The sequence below is a fragment of the Muntiacus reevesi genome, chromosome 21 (genome assembly GCF_963930625.1).
Source record: "Muntiacus reevesi chromosome 21, mMunRee1.1, whole genome shotgun sequence".
Classification (NCBI taxonomy): domain Eukaryota; kingdom Metazoa; phylum Chordata; class Mammalia; order Artiodactyla; family Cervidae; genus Muntiacus; species Muntiacus reevesi.
Genome location: NC_089269.1, coordinates 48,637,353 through 48,657,263, shown reverse-complemented (window position 1 = coordinate 48,657,263; position 19,911 = coordinate 48,637,353). Strand labels below are relative to the sequence as shown.

At 37.1% G+C, this 19,911-nt stretch overlaps 1 protein-coding gene across 3 annotated transcripts in view; it reads left to right on the top strand.

Annotated features, from left to right (window-relative positions):
* The window catches only part of SCAF4 (SR-related CTD associated factor 4), a 62,636-nt gene that overhangs the window by 30,992 nt on the left and 11,733 nt on the right, over positions 1–19,911 (top strand). For 2 of the 3 annotated variants that reach the window (XM_065913776.1, XM_065913774.1), the window contains 12 exons: positions 773–957; positions 1,326–1,434; positions 6,497–6,661; positions 7,198–7,283; positions 7,952–8,142; positions 9,249–9,349; positions 9,774–9,887; positions 10,697–10,853; positions 11,908–12,065; positions 13,391–13,556; positions 13,647–13,733; positions 13,891–14,082. In XM_065913776.1, coding sequence (XP_065769848.1) covers positions 773–957; positions 1,326–1,434; positions 6,497–6,661; positions 7,198–7,283; positions 7,952–8,142; positions 9,249–9,349; positions 9,774–9,887; positions 10,697–10,853; positions 11,908–12,065; positions 13,391–13,556; positions 13,647–13,733; positions 13,891–14,082 — 1,711 coding nt within the window. The remainder of the gene's footprint in view (positions 1–772; positions 958–1,325; positions 1,435–6,496; positions 6,662–7,197; positions 7,284–7,951; positions 8,143–9,248; positions 9,350–9,773; positions 9,888–10,696; positions 10,854–11,907; positions 12,066–13,390; positions 13,557–13,646; positions 13,734–13,890; positions 14,083–19,911) is intronic. The other variant, XM_065913775.1, reaches the window with a different exon arrangement.

The window sequence follows — 19,911 nt, the reverse complement described above, 5'->3', positions numbered from 1 at the left end:
AAGAAGAGGAAACTGTATCTACACTGCATGCATCACATTGCATGTGATGAAGTATTGTGTATAATCTACCAAAACACAGTAGTGGTTGTGTAACATTCTAAGGAAAAACCCAAACAAGCTTTTGGCTTAGCCCAATACTTTGATTCCTTATTCTGAATAAATGTAATCATATTTCAAATAATGGCTGTTCTAGACATGTGATCCTGTGGAGTACACTGATTGGTTTTTGTTTTCTGTTTTTGTTTTAATGGAAGTTTCTGGTAAAAGGTGAGCTGTGAAGCTTTAAGAAAGAAGCAAGGGCACAGGTAGATTTTGCAGCTTTGTCTGTGCCGTTCTCTTTTTTTCATATTCTTGAGTGAGCAGAATTTATAAGTGGATGTTTATAAGATTGGATAAGATGGTCTTTCTTTTTGTACATTTTACAAAACCGACCAAAAATGTATACCCATTTTCATGTGTGCAGTTTCTTGTCTAGGAAAATGTTTTTGTAAAATCTTTCTACTGCTAAATTAGTTATAATATAGAAAATAGAAAGGAAACACTGTGTTTGGAATTGGAAGAAAAACCATTTTTAAAAGGGTCTTTTCAGAGTGGCATTTGTGTAAAAATTGTTTATGCGACAAAGTCCCTAAGAGGCATGTGGGAAGATGAAATTGTACATCACAGCTTAGCAGAATTATAGATGATGGTGAATGTCTGTTTTCATGAAGTTTTTTTGTGCAGTGAATCACAGCCTGAATTTTAAAACAGAATATTGGCATACCTCTTGCAGAAGCTACTTGATAGATTTGATTATGATGATGAGCCAGAAGCTGTGGAAGAATCCAAGAAAGAAGATGCTGTTGCCCCCTCGGCCACCACAACACCTGCTCCTGCCGCTGTTGTGCCCACTGCGCCTGCTGCCGCCGCCGCACCTTCTATGGCTGCACCCACTGCCTCTCCTCCACAGGCACCCTTGTACGTCTCTTTCTTTCGATTCCTCAGCAGATAGAACTTTGGTAGTCATTACAAGGCATAATGCAAGTAACACTTAATAACAGTCATTTTTCATATAGCGTCTTCTAAAATTCTTTTTAAAAGTGTGGTATATGGGACTTTCTTCTGAATGGGGAGGGGATCCTGTCCAATTTACAATTAAAAAATGACTTCTATTTTGGAAATAATGCTGAGTTTTTAAGTTAATATAGGCAAATAAGTAAATGATTCAGTAAAATGTTGATTGTTAACAACTCCTGAACAGCATTCTGTAAGTTTCTGTAGTGTAAATGTGGCCAAGAATGATGTGTGTTTGAATGGGTAAAAAGCGGACTGCTCATCTCTTTTAGTGGGTTTCCTGGAGATGGCATGCCACAACCAGCATATACCCAACATCAGAACATGGATCAGTTCCCGCCTCGAATGATGACAGTGCAGCAGGATCCAGTGCACCATCAGGTAGAGGCTTTTCTAATTACTGAAGATGTGGTCATTAGCGCATCTGGGTTGCATTTCCCGGAGTACTAGTAGTTAACTGTGTGGGTGGCTAAATAGTCCTTAAACTGTACTAAAAGCTGGGGAGCACATAACTGATTTGAGTTGCTTTTTTGCTTTAATTAAAACAAGGATGCTAAATATTCATGTTAATAATTTAATCGGTATTTTTATTTAAATAGTTTAGAGAGAGTGTGTTGGTTCTATTTTAAGGAACTGACCTATTTAGTTATACAGCTTTTCCTCTTTTGAGAAGCCTCTCCCCCCCTTTTATTTATTTATTTGTTTTTGCAGTACACTGTGTTATGCAGGATCTTAGTTCCCCAGCCATGGGTTGAACCTGTGCTGCCTGCATTGAAAGCACAGAGTCTTAACCACTGGACTGCCAGGGAAGTCTCCCTTTTTTCTTTATTAATGTTGTGTGACTTGTTGCTTTAGAGGGCTTTCAGCTCTTCAGCATTCAGGAATATGGTTTGAAATCTCCAGTATAAGGAGGACATCATACTGGAGAATTTGAGGAAGTTAGACTAAGTTTGTTTGTTGGATTTATTTTAATAAATCCTCTAATTTAGAGTTTTCTAAACTTGACTGTACATCTCAATCGGAGAACATACTAAAAAATACATATCCTAGACTTCCGGTGCTATAGTCAATCTTAGAGAATCTTTACTTATTTTATTTTTTTTTTCCATTTATTTTTATTAGTTGGAGGCTAATTACTTTACAGTATTGTAGTGGTTTTTGCCGTACATTGACATCAGCCATGGATTTACATGTGTGCACCATCCCGATCACCGCTCCCACCCCTCTCTCTGTCCCATCCCTCTGGGTCTTCCCAGTGCACCAGCCCTGAGCACTTGTCTCATGCATCCAACCTGGGCTGGTGATCTGTTTCACCATTGATAGTATACTTGTTTTGATGCTATTCTCTCAGAACATCCCACCCTCGCCTTCTCCCACAGAGTCCAAAAGTCTGTTCTGTACATCTGTGTCTCTTTTTCTGTTTTGCATATAGGGTTATCGTTACCATCTTTCTAAATTTCATATATATGCGTTTGTATACTGTATTGGTCTTTATCTTTCTGGCTTACTTCACTCTGTATAATAACCTCCAGTTTCATCCATCTCATTAGAACTGATTCAAATGAATTCTTTTTAATGACTGAGTAATATTCCATTATGTATATGTACCATAGCTTTCTTATCCATTTGTCTGCTGAAGGGCACCTAGGTTGCTTCCATGTCCTGGCTATTATAAACAGTGCTGCGATGAACATTGGGGTACACGTGTCTCTTTCAGATCTGGTTTCCTCGGTGTGTATGCCCAGAAGTGGGATTGCTGGGTCATATGGCAGTTCTCTTTCCAGTTTTTTAAGGAATCTCCACACTGTTCTCCATAGTGGCTGTATTAATTTGCATTCCCACCAACAATGTAAGAGGGTTCCCTTTTCTCCACACCCTCTCCAGCATTTATTGCTTGTAGACCTTGGGATAGCAGCTATTTATTTTAATTATGTGATGATTCTGTTGTACAGCCAGCCTTTGGAAAATGCTCCTTTATAGACTTATTTAGAAAGTGTTCTAAGAAACCTTTTAGAATATATTCATTTTCTTATGTGTATCATGTTCAATTCATTATATATAAGGCATACCTTGTTTTTTTTATTTTTCACAGATCTTGCACTTTTTTTGTTTTTTTTCCTAAACAAACTGAAGGTTTATGGCAAACATGGGTTGTCAAATGATTATTGGCATCTTTTTTAGCAAGATAGTATTTTTTAGTTAAAGCATATACATTGTTTTATTTGGATATATGGCACACTTACTGAACTGCAGTAAGTGTGAGCATAAGTTTTATATGCTTTGGAATACCAAAATATTCATGTGGCTCACTTTATTACAATATTTACTTTATTTCAGTGGTCTGGAATCGAATCCATCAGATCTTGAGATATGCCTGTATTTGGTCATGTGAAATTGACACTGTGATTTAGTAACCTGGTCAGTTCAGTTCAGTCGCTCAGTCATGTCCAACTCTTTGTGACCCCATGGACTGCAGCACTCCAGGCCTCCCTGTCCATCATCAAGTCCTGAAGTTTACCCAAACTCATGTCCATTGAGTTGTTGATGCCATCCAGCCATCTCATCCTTTGTCATCCCCTTTTTCTCCTGCCTTCAATCTTTCCCAACATAAGGGTCTTTACAGATGAGTCACTTCTTCACATCAGGTGGCCAAAGTATTTTAGTTAAGGCTTCAACATCAGTCCTTCCAGTGAACACTCAGTACTGATCTCCTTTAGGATGGACTAGTTGGACCTCCTTGCAGATCAAGGGACTCTCGAGAGCCTTCTCCAACACCACAGTTCAAAAGCATCAATTCTTTGGCAGTTAGCTTTCTTCATAGTCCAACTCTCACATCCATACATGACCACTGGAAAAACCATAGCCTTGACTAGACGAACCTTCTTTTGTTGGCAAAGTATGTCTCTGCTTTTTAATACGCTATCTAGGTTGGTCATAACTTTCCTTCCAAGGAGTAAGCATCTTTTAATTTCATGGCTGCAGTCACCATCTGCAGTGATTCTGGAGCCCAAGAAAATAAAGTCAACCACTGTTTCCCCATCTATTTCCCATGAAGTGATGGGACCAGATGCCATGATCTTAGTTTTCTGAATGTTGAGCTTTAAGCCAACTTTGTCATTCTCCTCTTTCACTTTTATCAAGAGGCTCTTTAGTTCTTCTTCACTTTCTGCCATAAGGGTGGTATCATCTGCATATCTGGGGTTATTGATATTTCTCCCAGCAATCTGGATTCTAGCTTGTGCTTCCTCCAGCCCAGCGTTTCTCATGATGTACTCTGCATATAAGTTAAATAAGTACGGTTACAGTATACAGCCTTGACGTACTCCTTTTCCTATTTGGAACCAGTCTGTTGTTCCATGTCCAGTTCTAACTGTTGCTTCCTGACCTGCATATAGGTTTCTCAGGAGGCAGATAAGGTGGTCTGGTATTCCCATCTCTTTCAGAATTTTCCACAGTTTATTGTGATCCACATAGTCAAAGGCTCTGACATAGTCAATAAAGCAGAAATAGATGTTTTTCTGGAACTCTCTTGCTTTTTCGATGATCCAGCAGATTTGGCAATTTGATCTCTGGTTCCTCTGCCTTTTCTAAAAGCAGCTTGAACATCTGGAAGTTCACGGTTCATGTATTGCTAAAGCCTGGCTTGGAGAATTCTGAGCATTACTTTACTAGTGTGTGAGATGAGTGCAATTTGCAGTAGTTTGAGCATTCTTTGGCATTGCCTTTCTTTGGAATTGGAATGAAAACTGACCTTTTCCAGTCCTGTGGCCACTGCTGAGTTTTCCAAATTTGCTGGCATGTTGAGTGCAGCACTTTCACATTATCATCTTTCAGGATTTGAAATAGCTCAACTGGAATTCTATCACCTCCACTAGCTTTGTTTGTGGTGATGCTTCCTAAGGCCCACTTGACTTCACATTCCAGGATGTCTGGCTTTAGGTGAGTGATCACACCATCGTGATTATCTGGGTCGTGAAGATCTTTTTTGTACAGTTCTTCTGTGTATTCTTGCCACCTCTTAATATCTTCTACTTCTGTTAGGTTCATACCATTTCTGTCCTTTATTGAGCCCATCTTTGCATGAAATATTCCCTTGGTACCTCTTAATTTTCTTGAAGAGATCTCTGTTCTTTCCCATTCTATTGTTTTCCTCTATTTCTTTGCACTGATCACTGAGGAAGGCTTTCTTATCTCTCCTTGCTATTCTTTGGAACTCTGTATTCAAATGTGTATATCTTTCCTTTTCTCCTTTGCTTTTTGCTTCCCTTGTTTTCACAGCTATTTGTAAGGCCTCCTTAGACAGCCATTTTGGTTTTTTGCATTTCTTTTTCTTGGGGATGGTCTTGCTCCTGTCTCCTGTACAGTGTCATGAACCTGCGTCCATAGTTCATCAGGTACTTTGTCTATCAGATCTAATCCCTTACATCTATTTCTCACTTCCACTGTATAATCATTAGGGATTGATTTAGGTCATACCTGAATGGTCTAGTGGTTTTCCCTTCTTTCTTCAATTTAAGTCTGAATTTGGCAATAGAGGAGTTCATGATCTGAGCCACAGTCAGCTCCCGGTCTTGTTTTTGCTGACTTCATCTCCTCAATCTTTGGCTGCAAAGAATATGATCAATCTGATTTTGGTGTTGACCATCTGGTGATGTCCATGTGTAGAGTCTTCTCTTGTTTTGTTGGAAGAGGGTGTTTGCTATGACCAGTGCGTTCTCTTGGCAGAACTTGTTGATAGATGAAATTAAAGAAATGATAAAATACAGGTGAAACCTCTGAACTTAATTCCAAATCTTTAACAATTATTGATAGTTTATTAATAATTTAAAAAGATTGCTTTTTTTATATTATAGTGACATTGCAATTATACTTTCTATTGTATCAGCATAAGAATGTTATGTGTATAAAATTGTTAGATTGTGACATAATACTCTCATTATTATGATATTTCAAACCCTAAATATATTCCGTCTGTAGGCATGTTGACTGAAACTCCCCTTGGAGTAAAATTTTTAACACAAACTTACAAGTCAGTGCTTCTAAACACTTTTCCTCCCCTAAAGCTTAATTGCCTTTAAAGTTGAAGAGAGAAAATTTGCAGTAGAGTACCTCTGAGTTTAAGTTAAGTGTGTCACTTTGCCTCCTCATATAAATGAAGGTATGTTTTAAAATTATAAAACCTGACATGTGTGTCAATTTTAAAATGAGTTGTAGGATTTTTAAGCTGTATTCTTGGATATAAGCAATTTTTTTGAATAAAAATTGTATGTGTAGAAATTGTCGGTCATGGTTGAATGTCATAGTTTTTCCTTGATCAAAATTTATTGAAGATGTTTTAGTTTTATATAAAGTTAACTAAAATTTTTTGAAAATTATTTTTGGTAGCAGTTACTTAAAATCTACTCATGCAAGTTTTTTTTTTTTTTTTTTTTTTTTAAACAAGGTTCCACTTCCTCCTAATGGACAGATGCCAGGCTTTGGCCTTCTTCCTACACCTCCGTTTCCTCCCATGGCTCAGCCCGTGATTCCTCCAACTCCACCTGTGCAGCAGCCCTTCCAAACTTCCTTTCAGGCACAAAATGAGCCACTTACACAGAAGGCACATCAGGTAAAGCTTCATTCTCCGGTTGCTGATTATTTTTTGGTTCCCTTGATTTATAAACGGATTTCTGCCTGTTTATTGGCTTTCTATCTTCGGTTTTGAATATGAAGAAAGGCTATTAACTTTGGGCACATATTCACCTTCTCTGTGACCTAACTTTTTCATTTGGGAAGTGGACATAATAATACTATAAATTTTCATAGGGTTCATGAGGATTGACAGAGAGCGTGGAATGCTTAAACAGTGCCTAATTCACTGCTTTAGGTGATGGTTTGTTAACACAGTATGTTAACTTTCACAAAATAATTTCCATAAGTAGATAAGTATTTCTTCTAAGTTTGTGAACCATATGAAAAAACTTTTCCCACTCATGCCCAGTCATCATTAAGCTAGTAATTAGGTTTCAAGTAATCAAGAGAGAACTTTCTGGGCAAGAGATTTGTAATTTAGCATTTTGTAAGTTTTTGGACTCTTTTTTTCTATTTATAGTTTCCATTTTCTCCTTTAATGATGGGTTTTGTATTTTGTTTTTCTTTTTAAAGGAAATGGAAGTAGAACAACCTTGTATTCAAGAGGCTAAGCGGCACATATCTGATCACAGAAAGTCAAGGTCTAGATCGGCATCCAGGTAGCTTATAGAAAATGTTAATCGAGATGTGCATGTTTTAAGAGACTTAGTAAATCAAGTTGGATTGTTTTCAGATGTATGGGATTAATGAAATAACACTTGGTATGTTTGTATGTATGAGTGGAATGGAGGCAGAAGACATTAATTTTAAAAAACTAAGTCATCTTAACCAATATTTTTTCCCTCTGAGTTTCTCTAATGCCTGTTTACAAATATGCATGGAATTGTAAGATTTATGTATTCAAAGTGGCTTTACCAATTGATGAAGAAAAAAAAAAGGTGGAAAAAAGTTAAGGAATACTATAATCAGATCATATACTTTTGATACAGAAAAAAAGACTTTTCTGAGAAGATAGAGAATAGCAATCACAGTATATCTCTGTGATGACATTAGCTTTTTCATTACAAAGATGTCACTAGAGGTATCAAAAATGAGAGATACTTCTATAAGTTAGCAAACTTGTTTATAATATATATGTGCTTTCTAACTTAGAACATATTAAAAATCCTTAAAATGAATTCCCTACTGTCCAGTTCTTACACATCTTACAAATTCTTACACATCTTACATTAAATTACCTAGTTGTATTTTTTCTTCTTCCCATTAACACATGCTGAAATTTTATTTCCATATATTAATCCATTCTCCCTTGTCCTGAAAATATTAGGTCACCAAAAAGGAGACGATCTCGATCTGGTTCTAGATCTCGAAGGTCTCGTCATCGACGTTCTCGGTCTCGGTCCAGAGATAGACGCCGACATTCTCCTCGATCTCGATCCCAAGAAAGACGGGATCGAGAAAAGGAAAGAGAGCGCCGACAAAAAGGCCTTCCTCAGATCAAAGCGGAAACCGCAAGTGGTAAGTGAACATTTATATTCACATTTCCTGCATTTTTTTTTCCATGTCATGAGTTTTAAATGTTTTGTAACCAGTTAGCAAAATACTGCTTTATTGTGTCTTATCTGTGCTTTGTCGTATACCTTTAGATTTGCTTTTGTACCTGTAGCTGACTGTAAAGCAGCAATGAAGAGTGAGCCAAGCTAACAGTGATGAGCAATAGTGTGTCTTGAATCAAATGCATGAAATAGAGCTGTTAGCTAGTTCTACACACTAAGGAAAGGCAGAGGTTCCCCTCCAGGACAACTGATGAGCTCTTACTTTATAAAGATACACAGTTTATAGGATGTGTCAGCTTGCACTGTCTCCTGAGTCTCATGGTGTTAGAATATGTTTAAGAAGGTATAGTAGATATTCTTGATATGACTCTATAGCTGTTAATGAAATTTTAATTGATAATATGACTTGGGCATATATAAAACTTCTGACCCTGCAGGGCTTATTATGTAGGACATAGCATGAAACAAAAATCATTACACTCGACAGTTGAAAAGGGACAGCTACTTACGAACAAAAGCACTGAATTGGTTGGTGATCAAGGTCGTTGGGATCAAGGCTTTAACTCCTTTGCTCAATTTGCCAAGGGCGATCTCGGGCACAGTGCTGCCTCTCTGACTCTAGTTTACAGAGATGAAATCTTCAGATGTGTCTTCAAAAGACCAGTGTCTTCCCACCTCATCGGTTTACCTTTCACTATCCTGGTTCCATTTCTGGAAGTACTGCCGTAATTTTCTAGAATTTTTAAAACTTATATGGGGTTTTGGGCTTTCCAGGTGGCTCAGTGGTAAAGAACCTGCCTGTAGTTTCAGGAGACACAAGAGACCTGGGGGAGGAAATGGCAACCCACTCCAGTATTCCTGCCTGGGAAATGCCATGGAGCCTGGCGGGCTGTAGTCCATGGGATCTAGAAGAGTCGTACAGGACTGAGTGGTTGAGTGCTATATGCTTAACTTGTGGATATCATAATGGAACTCATGCATGTTTTCTGTAATGATTTTTTTCATGTAAAGTACAGAGCTGCTCAGTATGGAATGTGTATACTTTTGTGATTATAATTTTATTTTAAGTTTGTAGTACTACACTCTGGGTGGGACAGCTGGACAAAAGGACTACTCAACAGGATGTTGCCAGTCTTTTAGAAGAGTTTGGTCCAATTGAATCAATTAACGTGAGTATTTATTAAATTTCTTAATAACAGTAGATAGAAGTGGTCAGTGTTATTTTGCGAAATTAAGGACTTGAGACCTAAGTTAAAATTGGTCTAGGTTTGTAGAAGTTGTGGCTGGAGTTGAGGTGTTCTAAGTTTTTGTTTAGCATTTAACTAAATTTTTTGGATAACCAAATTTAATCTAAAATCTTATTCTAAAAATGATTTTATGTAACAAAGCTTGGGACTGTAGATTGTTGATGATTGGCAGTTGAGACTAAACTGGAACCACCAATTTTCAAATTTTTTTAAATCTCCAGTTGTGGAACACAGGGTCTGGAGGGTGCAAGGGGTTGGGGTTGTTGGAACTGACTGCTTAATATTATATCTTGTTACTTTTTGGTTTTGTTATTATATTTTATAATATGAAAATATTTTGGAGCAGATGATCCCTCCCAGAGGTTGTGCCTATATTGTTATGGTTCATAGGCAAGACGCTTACCGTGCCCTGCAGAAACTCAGCCGAGGGAACTACAAAGTGAACCAGAAATCCATAAAGGTACTGTTTCATCACTCACCACTCATTTCTTTTCAGACATGATGCATGAGACTTAAAAACTGTCACACGTGCATCTTTTATTAAAGAACTTATTTCCTAAGAGTTAACATGAAATTTTAAATGCTAGGTATATGGTAGAATTTTGTCCTTTTTTTTTTTTTTAAGGGCGGGTAGCTTCATGAAAGTATTTAATTGGTGTTTCAAATATATATAATGTCATTTTGTAAAATATTTTATCTTGTTATTCAAAAATTGTTGTATTTTTCACATTTTAATTTTAAAGATTGCCATCTCAGAACTAATTATGAAAAATAATCACTGAAGATAGAGGGAAAGATATAGGTGCATGGGTGTTCTTCCTCTGAGGGGCCAGACTCAGTGTTTCCTTAAAGTCCCAATACCTACTGTTCTACCCTTGGATTTCACCGCAAAAGGATTTTGTCTAATGTTGAGTAATTCTGATGTACCCAAGACTTTTTAAAGTGTTCCCTGCTTTCTTATGCCCAATCAGCCTGTCCCTGATAAACTTTTCCCTTTTCTCTTAGTTTTATGCTCTCTGGGTTAATGGGTGGGGGTGATTGGAAGAGTGAGAAAGGTCATTGACAGTCAGATTTCCTTCTAGGAGAAACAAGAGTGGGATGAAAGGGTAACCAGATTCCTAGCACCAAAGATATTTTGAGTGAGTCCCACGGGTAGCCAAGCCAGATTGTTCCCTTGCTGACCAAGTCTGAGTGATTGGAATCATGGGAAACAGCTCTCAGTTTATGACATTATTCTCCCTTTTTATATTTTAACAAATGTTGAACTAGATTGCCTGGGCCCTAAACAAAGGAATAAAGGCAGATTATAAGCAGTATTGGGATGTAGAACTTGGTGTTACTTATATTCCATGGGATAAAGTCAAGCCTGAAGAACTGGAGAGTTTCTGTGAAGGAGGAATGTTGGACAGTGATACACTTAATCCAGGTAAAGTAGTATTTAATTTTTTTTGTTAATATATTTATTTCCTTGGTAGTACTATGGCAAATGTTTATTCTCAAACTATTTTTTGAGATTTTTCAAATACCCACTGTGGGTGCTAGTCTCTCCATTATAAACTTAAGGGAACAGTGGTGAATAAGACAAATGTGGCCTTTGCCCTTATGCAACTTACATTTAGTGGGAGAGATGCAGACGCAAATAATTGCTGATTGTGGGGTTCATTATTCATTATAATATTAAGTGGACTTTTTCAGTATAAAAACCTAACAGATCAGATGAGTCTTAAACTGAACATTGTTAGTAAGATCCACTGTTTCATAATAATTTCTTTGAAAATGTTTAGCTATCCAGAGAAGGCATCAGAAGTAAACATGTAAAATGAGGAGATGCAGTTATTTGTAGCCTGGATATTAAAAATGCCAGATTGAGAGTGGAATTTTCCTTGGGGAAAATGCCAGCTTGTGGGGACATGACCTGGAGAATGATAGACAGCAGGGCAAAGGGGAGCCCAGGATGGCGTGGCAAAACAGAGTAGATATTTCAGACATTGAAGAACTTCAGTCAGGAGTGCTGAGCTGGGCTTTCCCCGTACACCAGCACAGCACCTTCACTTTCGAACAGAGCGACACTTCCGTTCAGCAGGCAGGTGCTGAAGGTCTGCTGGGCTCCAGGTGTTCTGGGGGTCTCTGGTCCAGAACTCTGCTTCTCCCTCCCAGGATCTTTGATCCAGAGACCTCCCCCTCCACCACTGTGGTTAAGGACAGACACTTAAGAGCCAGATGTGTCTGGGTTGGATCCCATCTCCGCCTCTGCCAAGTGTGTATGACTTGGTGTTCCTCTCATAAGACAGGAGTAATAAAAAATAGAACTATTACATATGTGTATATATGTATGTATGCAACAGAGGCTTATATTTTCAGTTTATAATTTTATACAAAGGCTTACATTTTCAGTTTATAATTTTAAACCCAGAAATTATTTTTTTTTAATGTTGATATTAAACTCAGCTTTCTGATTACATTTCTTTAACTCTTCATAGATTGGAAGGGAATTCCCAAGAAGCATGAAAATGAAGTTGCTCAAAATGGAGGAACTGAAACCTCACACACAGAAGCAGTGTCACCCATCCCTAAACCTCTGCCCGTGCCTGTCCCTCCCATCCCTGTGCCCGCGCCTATAACAGTGCCGCCTCCACAGGTACGGGTGTCTGACAGACCCCTGTCTAATCTTACTGTTGGTGTATGTCTAGATTCATAGTCAGAAGCTGTGAGTACATAGATGTGCATACTAATTTCTTATGTGTTGGTATGTTAGACCTAATATTTATAAATGCTTTCAAAAACCAGGGTAAATTTCATTTTGCCTTACATCTGCCCAGATTATTCAGTATCTTATTACCTCATAAAGTTTTTGACTTGAAATGTGATTTTCCTGCTACATGTTAAGAGCTAAGTAACTAATGTGTTGGTAAGAATTAGAAGTACTTGATCCATACTTTCATGTGTGATCCACTAGGTTTTTCTTTTCTTTCAGTACCTTCTTTCCTCAGTTTCATTAAAACTGAATCAGATAAATGTGAGCTATCTCAGGGCTGGATTGCCTAGCTTGTTGATTTTTTCAGTGTTAGGAGAAAAGTACATGCTTTGGTACATTCTTAGCTGTGATGTTTTATAAATGGATTCCCCAAGCTGGCACTCTGTACGCAACCTTTTGGATATGACCTTCCAGTGCAGGTTTCAGTGTATGTCAGCACTCATTTAAAGAAACTCGACTAATCTGTTAAGATTGATACTTTTTTTTTTTTAAGCAATAGCTAAAATGTTGGATATGTATTAAATGCCAGGCAGTAGCACTCAACATTTATTTATTCTCTAGTCTCCATAATTATGTGAGTTGGCACTTTTCCATCTTATAGATGAGTAAATTGAGGTCTAGGGAGTGTAATGTAAGTCGCTTTCTCAGGGTCACAAAATGACTTAAAATGGGGGACAGGCAGTCTGACCCCAGGAACTGTGATCTTAATCACAGTTAAAGTGCAGATTACCTGGTAGCTTTTCTTAGAGTTGTATTCCTCAAATTTAATTGACCTGACCGTGAGACGTTTTTTAACATTATTATCCTGGCAGAACACCAATATAGGTGATGGTGAATCACAATGTGGTATTTGCTTTGATAAGTAGAGGGCAAACTGTGATTTCTGGAAATTCCTTGGTGGCTCCGTGGTTAGAACTCTATGCTTCCACTGCAGAATTGCAGCTTCGATCCCTGGTGGGGGAACTAAGATCCTGCAAGCCACATGGAGCAAGCAGCCCAGAATTTTTAGAAAGGGGGAAAAATATGTATTTTCCATTGTTTTGGAGTAGGTACAGATTACCACATGTTATCTAATAAGTGTATTCACATAATAAGCACAATTTAGAGATACTGGTTTTTTTCAGCAAGGTATTTTCTTTGTCTCTACCCACTATCTGAGTGAGAGGGTGGCTAGATATGTGGCTTCATTTTCCTTTCTTTCTTTCTAGGTCCCTCCACATCAGCCAGGACCTCCTGTAGTTGGTGCTCTCCAGCCACCTGCTTTCACACCTCCTTTGGGAATTCCACCTCCAGGCTTTGGTCCTGGTGTTCCTCCTCCTCCACCTCCACCACCGTTTTTGCGCCCAGGATTCAACCCAATGCATTTGCCACCAGGTACACTAAGTTATTTGAGAAGATACTCTTTTTTTAAGAGCCTGAAATAAAGTGACACAACTTAAGTTGGCATTGTTTTTCTTATTCTAGGCTTTCTTCCTCCTGGACCCCCACCTCCTATAACTCCACCAGTATCCATTCCTCCTCCTCACACTCCACCAATAAGCATCCCAAACTGTAAGCATGTTTTTCCTTTGTGTCCACTTGTCCTCTTGGAGTTGGGAGTAGGAGGGAGAATGGACCAGTAATAGGATCTGTAGTATGGCAAAAGAATGTTAACCGGGGTGATAATTAATTATTCAGCTTCACATGTTGATGTAATTATATTCCTTAGCTACTATCGCTGGTATAAATGAAGACACTACAAAAGACTTATCTATTGGAAATCCCATTCCAACAGTGGTGTCTGGGGCTAGAGGAAACGCCGAGTCTGGTGACAGTGTGAAAATGTATGGCTCTGCTGTGCCACCTGCTGCACCCACGAATCTGCCTACCCCTCCTGTAACCCAGCCTGTTTCACTTCTTGGTAAGTTCATTTTTTTTATCATTAGTTTTCTTTCCCCTGCCCAAGTTAGGGTTTTTAGAAACAGTGTTCATTTTGGTAAATTATTCTCTGAGGCTGTTTTCCTTGGAGGAAGATCTTTCTTTTAAATATGTGTACATGGTCTTCACCAAGCCTACCCTTAAGAGACAGCCTCAAAAATGAAATCATGTTTGTTTCTCTGTCCTGAATAAAAGTTTGGATTTGCACATCTTAATTTGGTATAGAAAAGTGGTCAGGCTAATCTCTATGAAAAGGAATTGGTACATAGTCCATGATTAACAAAACCCCAGACATCCTTGCATAGTAAGATACAGACTTTTTTTAAGCAACATAAGTTTTTTTTCCTATCTGGAATTCCTGGACTTTGATAGCATTCTCTGTAGGCTGGCAAAGAGACTACCTTTGATATATTGCAATAAAATGGCTTTGTTACCTGAGTGATAGTTGCACAGCCTCAGGCAATGCTTTTCCACTGACCCCTTAATTTCTCTTATAAAACTTAACCTGTTGTATTCTTTACCCACAACTCAACTTCTAAGATCCAAGGAAGTGTGGCTTAGATTGTTCACATCTTTAAGAGGCCTTACCCTTGCTTGCTTGAATTTAAATGAATATGCCATATACTTGTTACAGTGATCACCCTATAACAAATTATTATATTTGAAGTGGTATTGCTAACTATAATTAACACTTGATTCTGATAATGGTAGTTGACTTATCCTTACTATTGTAATGTTTAAATCCTGTGAACCCACTGTATGTTTTAAAGGTGTGTGTTTGTGCACAAATGTTTGTTTTCCTAATCTTAGATTTTTTAAGGAAAGAGCCCTATACTCCTGATAGGGCTGTGGGACATTGCTTTGTGATGTAGGGCTTTTACTTTTCACCTACAGTTTTCAGGACTGTTGGAAATTTTACTTTGTTGCGTGTACTACATTTATAATAAAAATTAATTTGTTTTTAAATGGCATGCTGTCTTCTGCCCTCTCCAAGACTGAGGTTAGGCTAATAATAAACTTGAATTTTATTTATTTTAGTACACAGACTGGGTAATAATAAAAGAGGATTTATGGTTAAAATTTGTCACAAGTAATGTAGCAGTAGTCATTGTAATGATGCAGAATGATTTGTTTGATGGGGAAGTTGCTTAAGAGGTCTATGCCCTGATGGAAGTCATAGCAGAAGAAACAGTAGTAGGCTGGGAGCCAGGAAACCTCAGTATCTTTGGATCTCAGTTTTGTTACAACCCCCCCCCCCCCCCCCAATATTTGAAATAAGATGATTATACAAGAATCACAGTAGATCTAAGTTGGGTAGAATTTTCTGATCACCCTCTTTCCATCACCCCACACCCATGCCCCTGATTACGAATTCTCTTTTGAAATGAAATTTCCTACTCTGGTGTCCATGGCTATTAAGCCACCTGAGACTGTTTGCTTGCATTTGTGCTTTTTTCTGGGTTTAGTAAATTCATTAATTTTGATAACCACTACTTTTGAACAACCTTCAAGAATAAATAACCCTGGGAGTTCCCCTGGGCCTAATGGTTAGGATTCTAGGCTTTCACTGCTGTGGCTTGGGTTCAGTCCCTGGGCTGGGAACCAAGATCCCGCAAGCCACACAGCACAGCCAAAAACAAACAAGAATAAACAGCCTGCCTTTTATTTAACGTTAAGACTTTGGAAACTGCCCTTAATTTCTCATCACTACTGAAATGTGTAATTTAAACTCTCAGCCAGCATGTGAAACAAAACAAATCGAAGCCAGTCAGTGCTAGAAAAATAATCAAATCTCTTAGCATTTTTTGTTATGTAACATACCTGCTTAGATGTCCATCTCCTCACCCCCCAGACTGGACGCCCCATGAGAGAGGAACATTTATTATGTAAGTGGTTGGATGGACACTTTTCAATGTAGGGCTGTTTATAATTCACCTGTGATGATGATCTTTGTCCTTAACTTTTAAACAAAATTTAGGAAATGAAGGTTGTTCCAGATCTGGAAAGGTTAAAGTCTGATATAGCATAAAAATAAGAACAGTTTTGTTAAAATAAGCACTTTTAAGTAAAATGCGGTAGTTTTATTTGAATCATGAAAAAAATAGACTTCTGTTTCCCTTCAATTAGAAATCTTGAAAAGAGTATCTCATGAATTTTGACCTTTTATAGAAATGAGACTTTTAAATGTATATGCAAATAAAGGAGGATTTATCAAAAAAACTGATCACAATTCCATCATTTTGATAAAGGAATATAGTAATCACATGCAGTATTGTAGTACTAAAGGATCAGTAAGTAGTTTGGATATTGTTGATGTCAACCACGAAACGGAAGACTAGAACTAAGATGCTTTCATGTTTTCTCTTGGTGCTCTAATGTTTTCTTTTATGATAATAAAAAGCAACATTACACTATACAGAAAATTTTAAGCCTAGGAGGTGATACTAAACGTCAGCTTATTCACCTGTGAGAAAAGAAATAAAAATGTTAAACCAGGGTGTTGGGATGATTCAGTTGGACTAACATAAATGTATATAAACAGCTGACATGGGGCCTGTCACAAAGTAGGCACTCAGTGAATGGTGGGTGCTTTTTACAGGTAAGAAATATCATAGACAATATTTAGAATTAAGAAGAGTATTTATACTTGGAAATTCTAAAATTATATTACTTTAGCTATAATTTATTTTAAATTGTTCTAATTGTCAGCAGTAGAAGTAGCTTTTTCAGGAAAGTATGTATCTTGGCATGGTTGCCTCAGATATTCTACAGTATATTAAACCAGGTGATAAATTCACATATATATAGAAGTTCCATCATGGCTTAGTGAGAAAATGTGTATTAGTTATATAGTAGTGGTGTTTCATTTAAATAGCATGATATGGTATCTGTATTTTTCCTATTAGTGATACTCAAATTATTTTCTTACGATGAAAGCTAATATATCCTTGAGAGTTACTGAGTTCTTGGACCTTAATTTCTGAAATGTGGCATTGATATTTTTAAACTAGAGGGGCCAATAAAATGTTCAACAGATCTCCCAAAATTCTGTTGTGGGCCTTGGTTATGAAGGAGGCAGTGGGGTGCTTTAAGGATGGTTTGGTTTAAAGAGTTTTCTGAATGATCAGACTTAAGTGTAGGTGTTAGTTTGGAAGTGATGACTATCTGTTTCTGGAATTGGGCTGAGGTAGCCCACACCACCAGATTTGTAGAGAACCACCTCCATCTTTTAGAGATTTTTATTGTTTTAGTAACCGACAATCTGAAAACATAAAAACTATTTGATGCACAATAATAACTCATTACTTGATTTTAAAGGAATCTGTGCTTAATAATACCTCACACTCCCAAATAGCTAGCTAGAGCAGTGGTCGTTTCATTAAAGTTAATACTTTACAGTTGACCATTTAGAAGCGAAAGAATATTAAAGATGATAGCAATTCAGTACATTCTCTTTACTGTATAAGTGTATGTATTTATTACTTTTCCAAACTTATGTATAACATGTATCTCTAATACAATGTACAACATATTCTTATTTAAAATTTCATTGTAATGTGAAATTTGGGTTACTTTGGTGTTCCAAACAATAAAAAAATACACAAAAAAACATGTTTGTTTGTGTTACATATCTATTGTGTTACCAGCATATCCAAAATATCTTTTCAAGGAAGAAATTAAGCTAAGTCAGACTAATTCCTGTTGTGGAAAATTAAAGTCTCTTTTCTTGTCAGGTACATACATTCTTTAACTATTTTTATACAGAGATTCTCCCCAGTTTTGTCACAGTGCTATAAATGATGGTAAACTTTATAATTAAGAATTGGGTATGTGTAAGATTGCTTCTTATATTTGTTACCAAAGATTCAAAGCACAGGTCACAGATCAGTAGCCTACAAGCTAAATTGCTAGACGGTAGTGATGTATTTCGTGCTTGATGTTTCACACTTCCTTGCCTGGCATTTGATGTCCCAAAATTTGAACACGTCAAGAATTCTGTAGACCAAATTGGTTTGTAAATTAAACAGGTATATTTGCTTTTATGCACTAGCTGTGATCTTAATACTGTCTTGAAGGTGAAAGATGAACAATTTTATTGTCAAGTTCTGTAATTCCACTTGATTCTTGAACAGTGCTGGGATTAGAGGCTTCAACTCCCATGCAGTTGAAAATCACTTTAAATTTTTTAGTTGGCCCTCAGTAGCTGAGGTCCCACATCTGTAGATTCAACCAACTACATACCCTGTAGTACGTATTTACTGGGAAAGCAGTCATTGTATAAGTGGGTCTGTACAGTTCAAATCTGTGTTTTTCAAGGGTCAACTTTACTTTAAAATTGATACTTTGAGTTGTGATTTCATTAGAGTTTTCTCCTCAGAATTTTGATTTTTGTGTCATTTTTAATATTTTAAATTAGAACATTAGAGCACCAATCTACTGTGTGAATAACATTTAAAGGAATCCTGAAGAAAACTCAATTTTTTTTAATGGTAATGTCTAATTTTTAAAACACTTTTTGCATTTTAATTTTTTTCTTATTGTAGACTTGGTTATGATGTTGGTTATATTAAATTATAACCTAGAGGGGTCTACCAAATGTTCCTTTGTCCTATAAAAGTGTTTGAAAGCTTTAAAATATTTGAATTGGTACTCTAAGTATTGCATTTTATTATTCCACTAGTGTTTTATACTTAGAAATGCTTCCAAAATATTCATCACAGTGCTTCTTTCAACTTTGTATAAAAAACATTGTTCAAGGAATGATTAATAGTGATCAGTCCACAACAAATACTTACTTTGGGTATGAATTTATACATGAATGTACTATATTTTCTCAGAAGGTGAAGCACTTCAAACAAAACCTTGGAAAAGTCTTGCACAAAAACATGAAAGGTGCTTATCACATTGTCTCCATCTCTGTCTGCACCTTCTAGGCTGCAGGACTCCAGCCTTAAGAGTCTCTTTTTAATTTAAACCTGACAGCTTTTGGGGCCTAAGGAAGGTGGGAGGGACAGAAACTCTGGGCTCTAGATTGATTTTTGGTAGACAAGGATAATTCTATGAAGAATTGCAGGTAAGATTTTTTCCAGATAACACTTGAGAATTATGGATGGTCTCATTCAGTGATGGATTACCAGTATATCCCAGACTTCTTGACTCCAGTAGTACAACTCTTAACTCTAAGTCACACCTGTTATGCTTTGTCTGTTACACTAAGATAGCAATTAAGATACAAACTGAAATTCTAAAAAACAATTATAAAAGATCTATAGGAAAACTGACCAAACCTTATTGTAGATTATTTTGCCCAAACCACCCCCCCCCCCCAAAAAAAAACAAGTCATTTTTGAGAGAGAATGGTTTCTGGTTTTTCATTTAAAATTAGGGTTTTCATGTCCTGTGCCATGCTAAAAATAGATATACGTCTTAGTGTACTTACACTATATATTATTGAAATTCAAATTTCTTTTAAGTCTTTGCTACCATACCATTTTTTTGGTTTTTTGTTTGTTTGTTTTGGTGTAGTAATGTATAATGCAATCTAACGTGCTTTCTCTCTCATTCTTTGAAAACTAGTTCATTTTTTCGTTCTCCCCAGCTCCCAACACAGTACCTGCTAGAAGAATCACCTGGGAGTCTCTTCAGAATAATTATGCCCTAATTGTTATTAATTGGTGAATCTAGGCAAAGGAGATACATGTTTGGATTGTACTGTTATTTCAATTTCCTGAAGGTCTGTAGTTTAAAAGAAAAAAGACAGCTTTCAATGGTACAACAAACATATATCTGTATGCCTAGAGGCTCTCAGGGC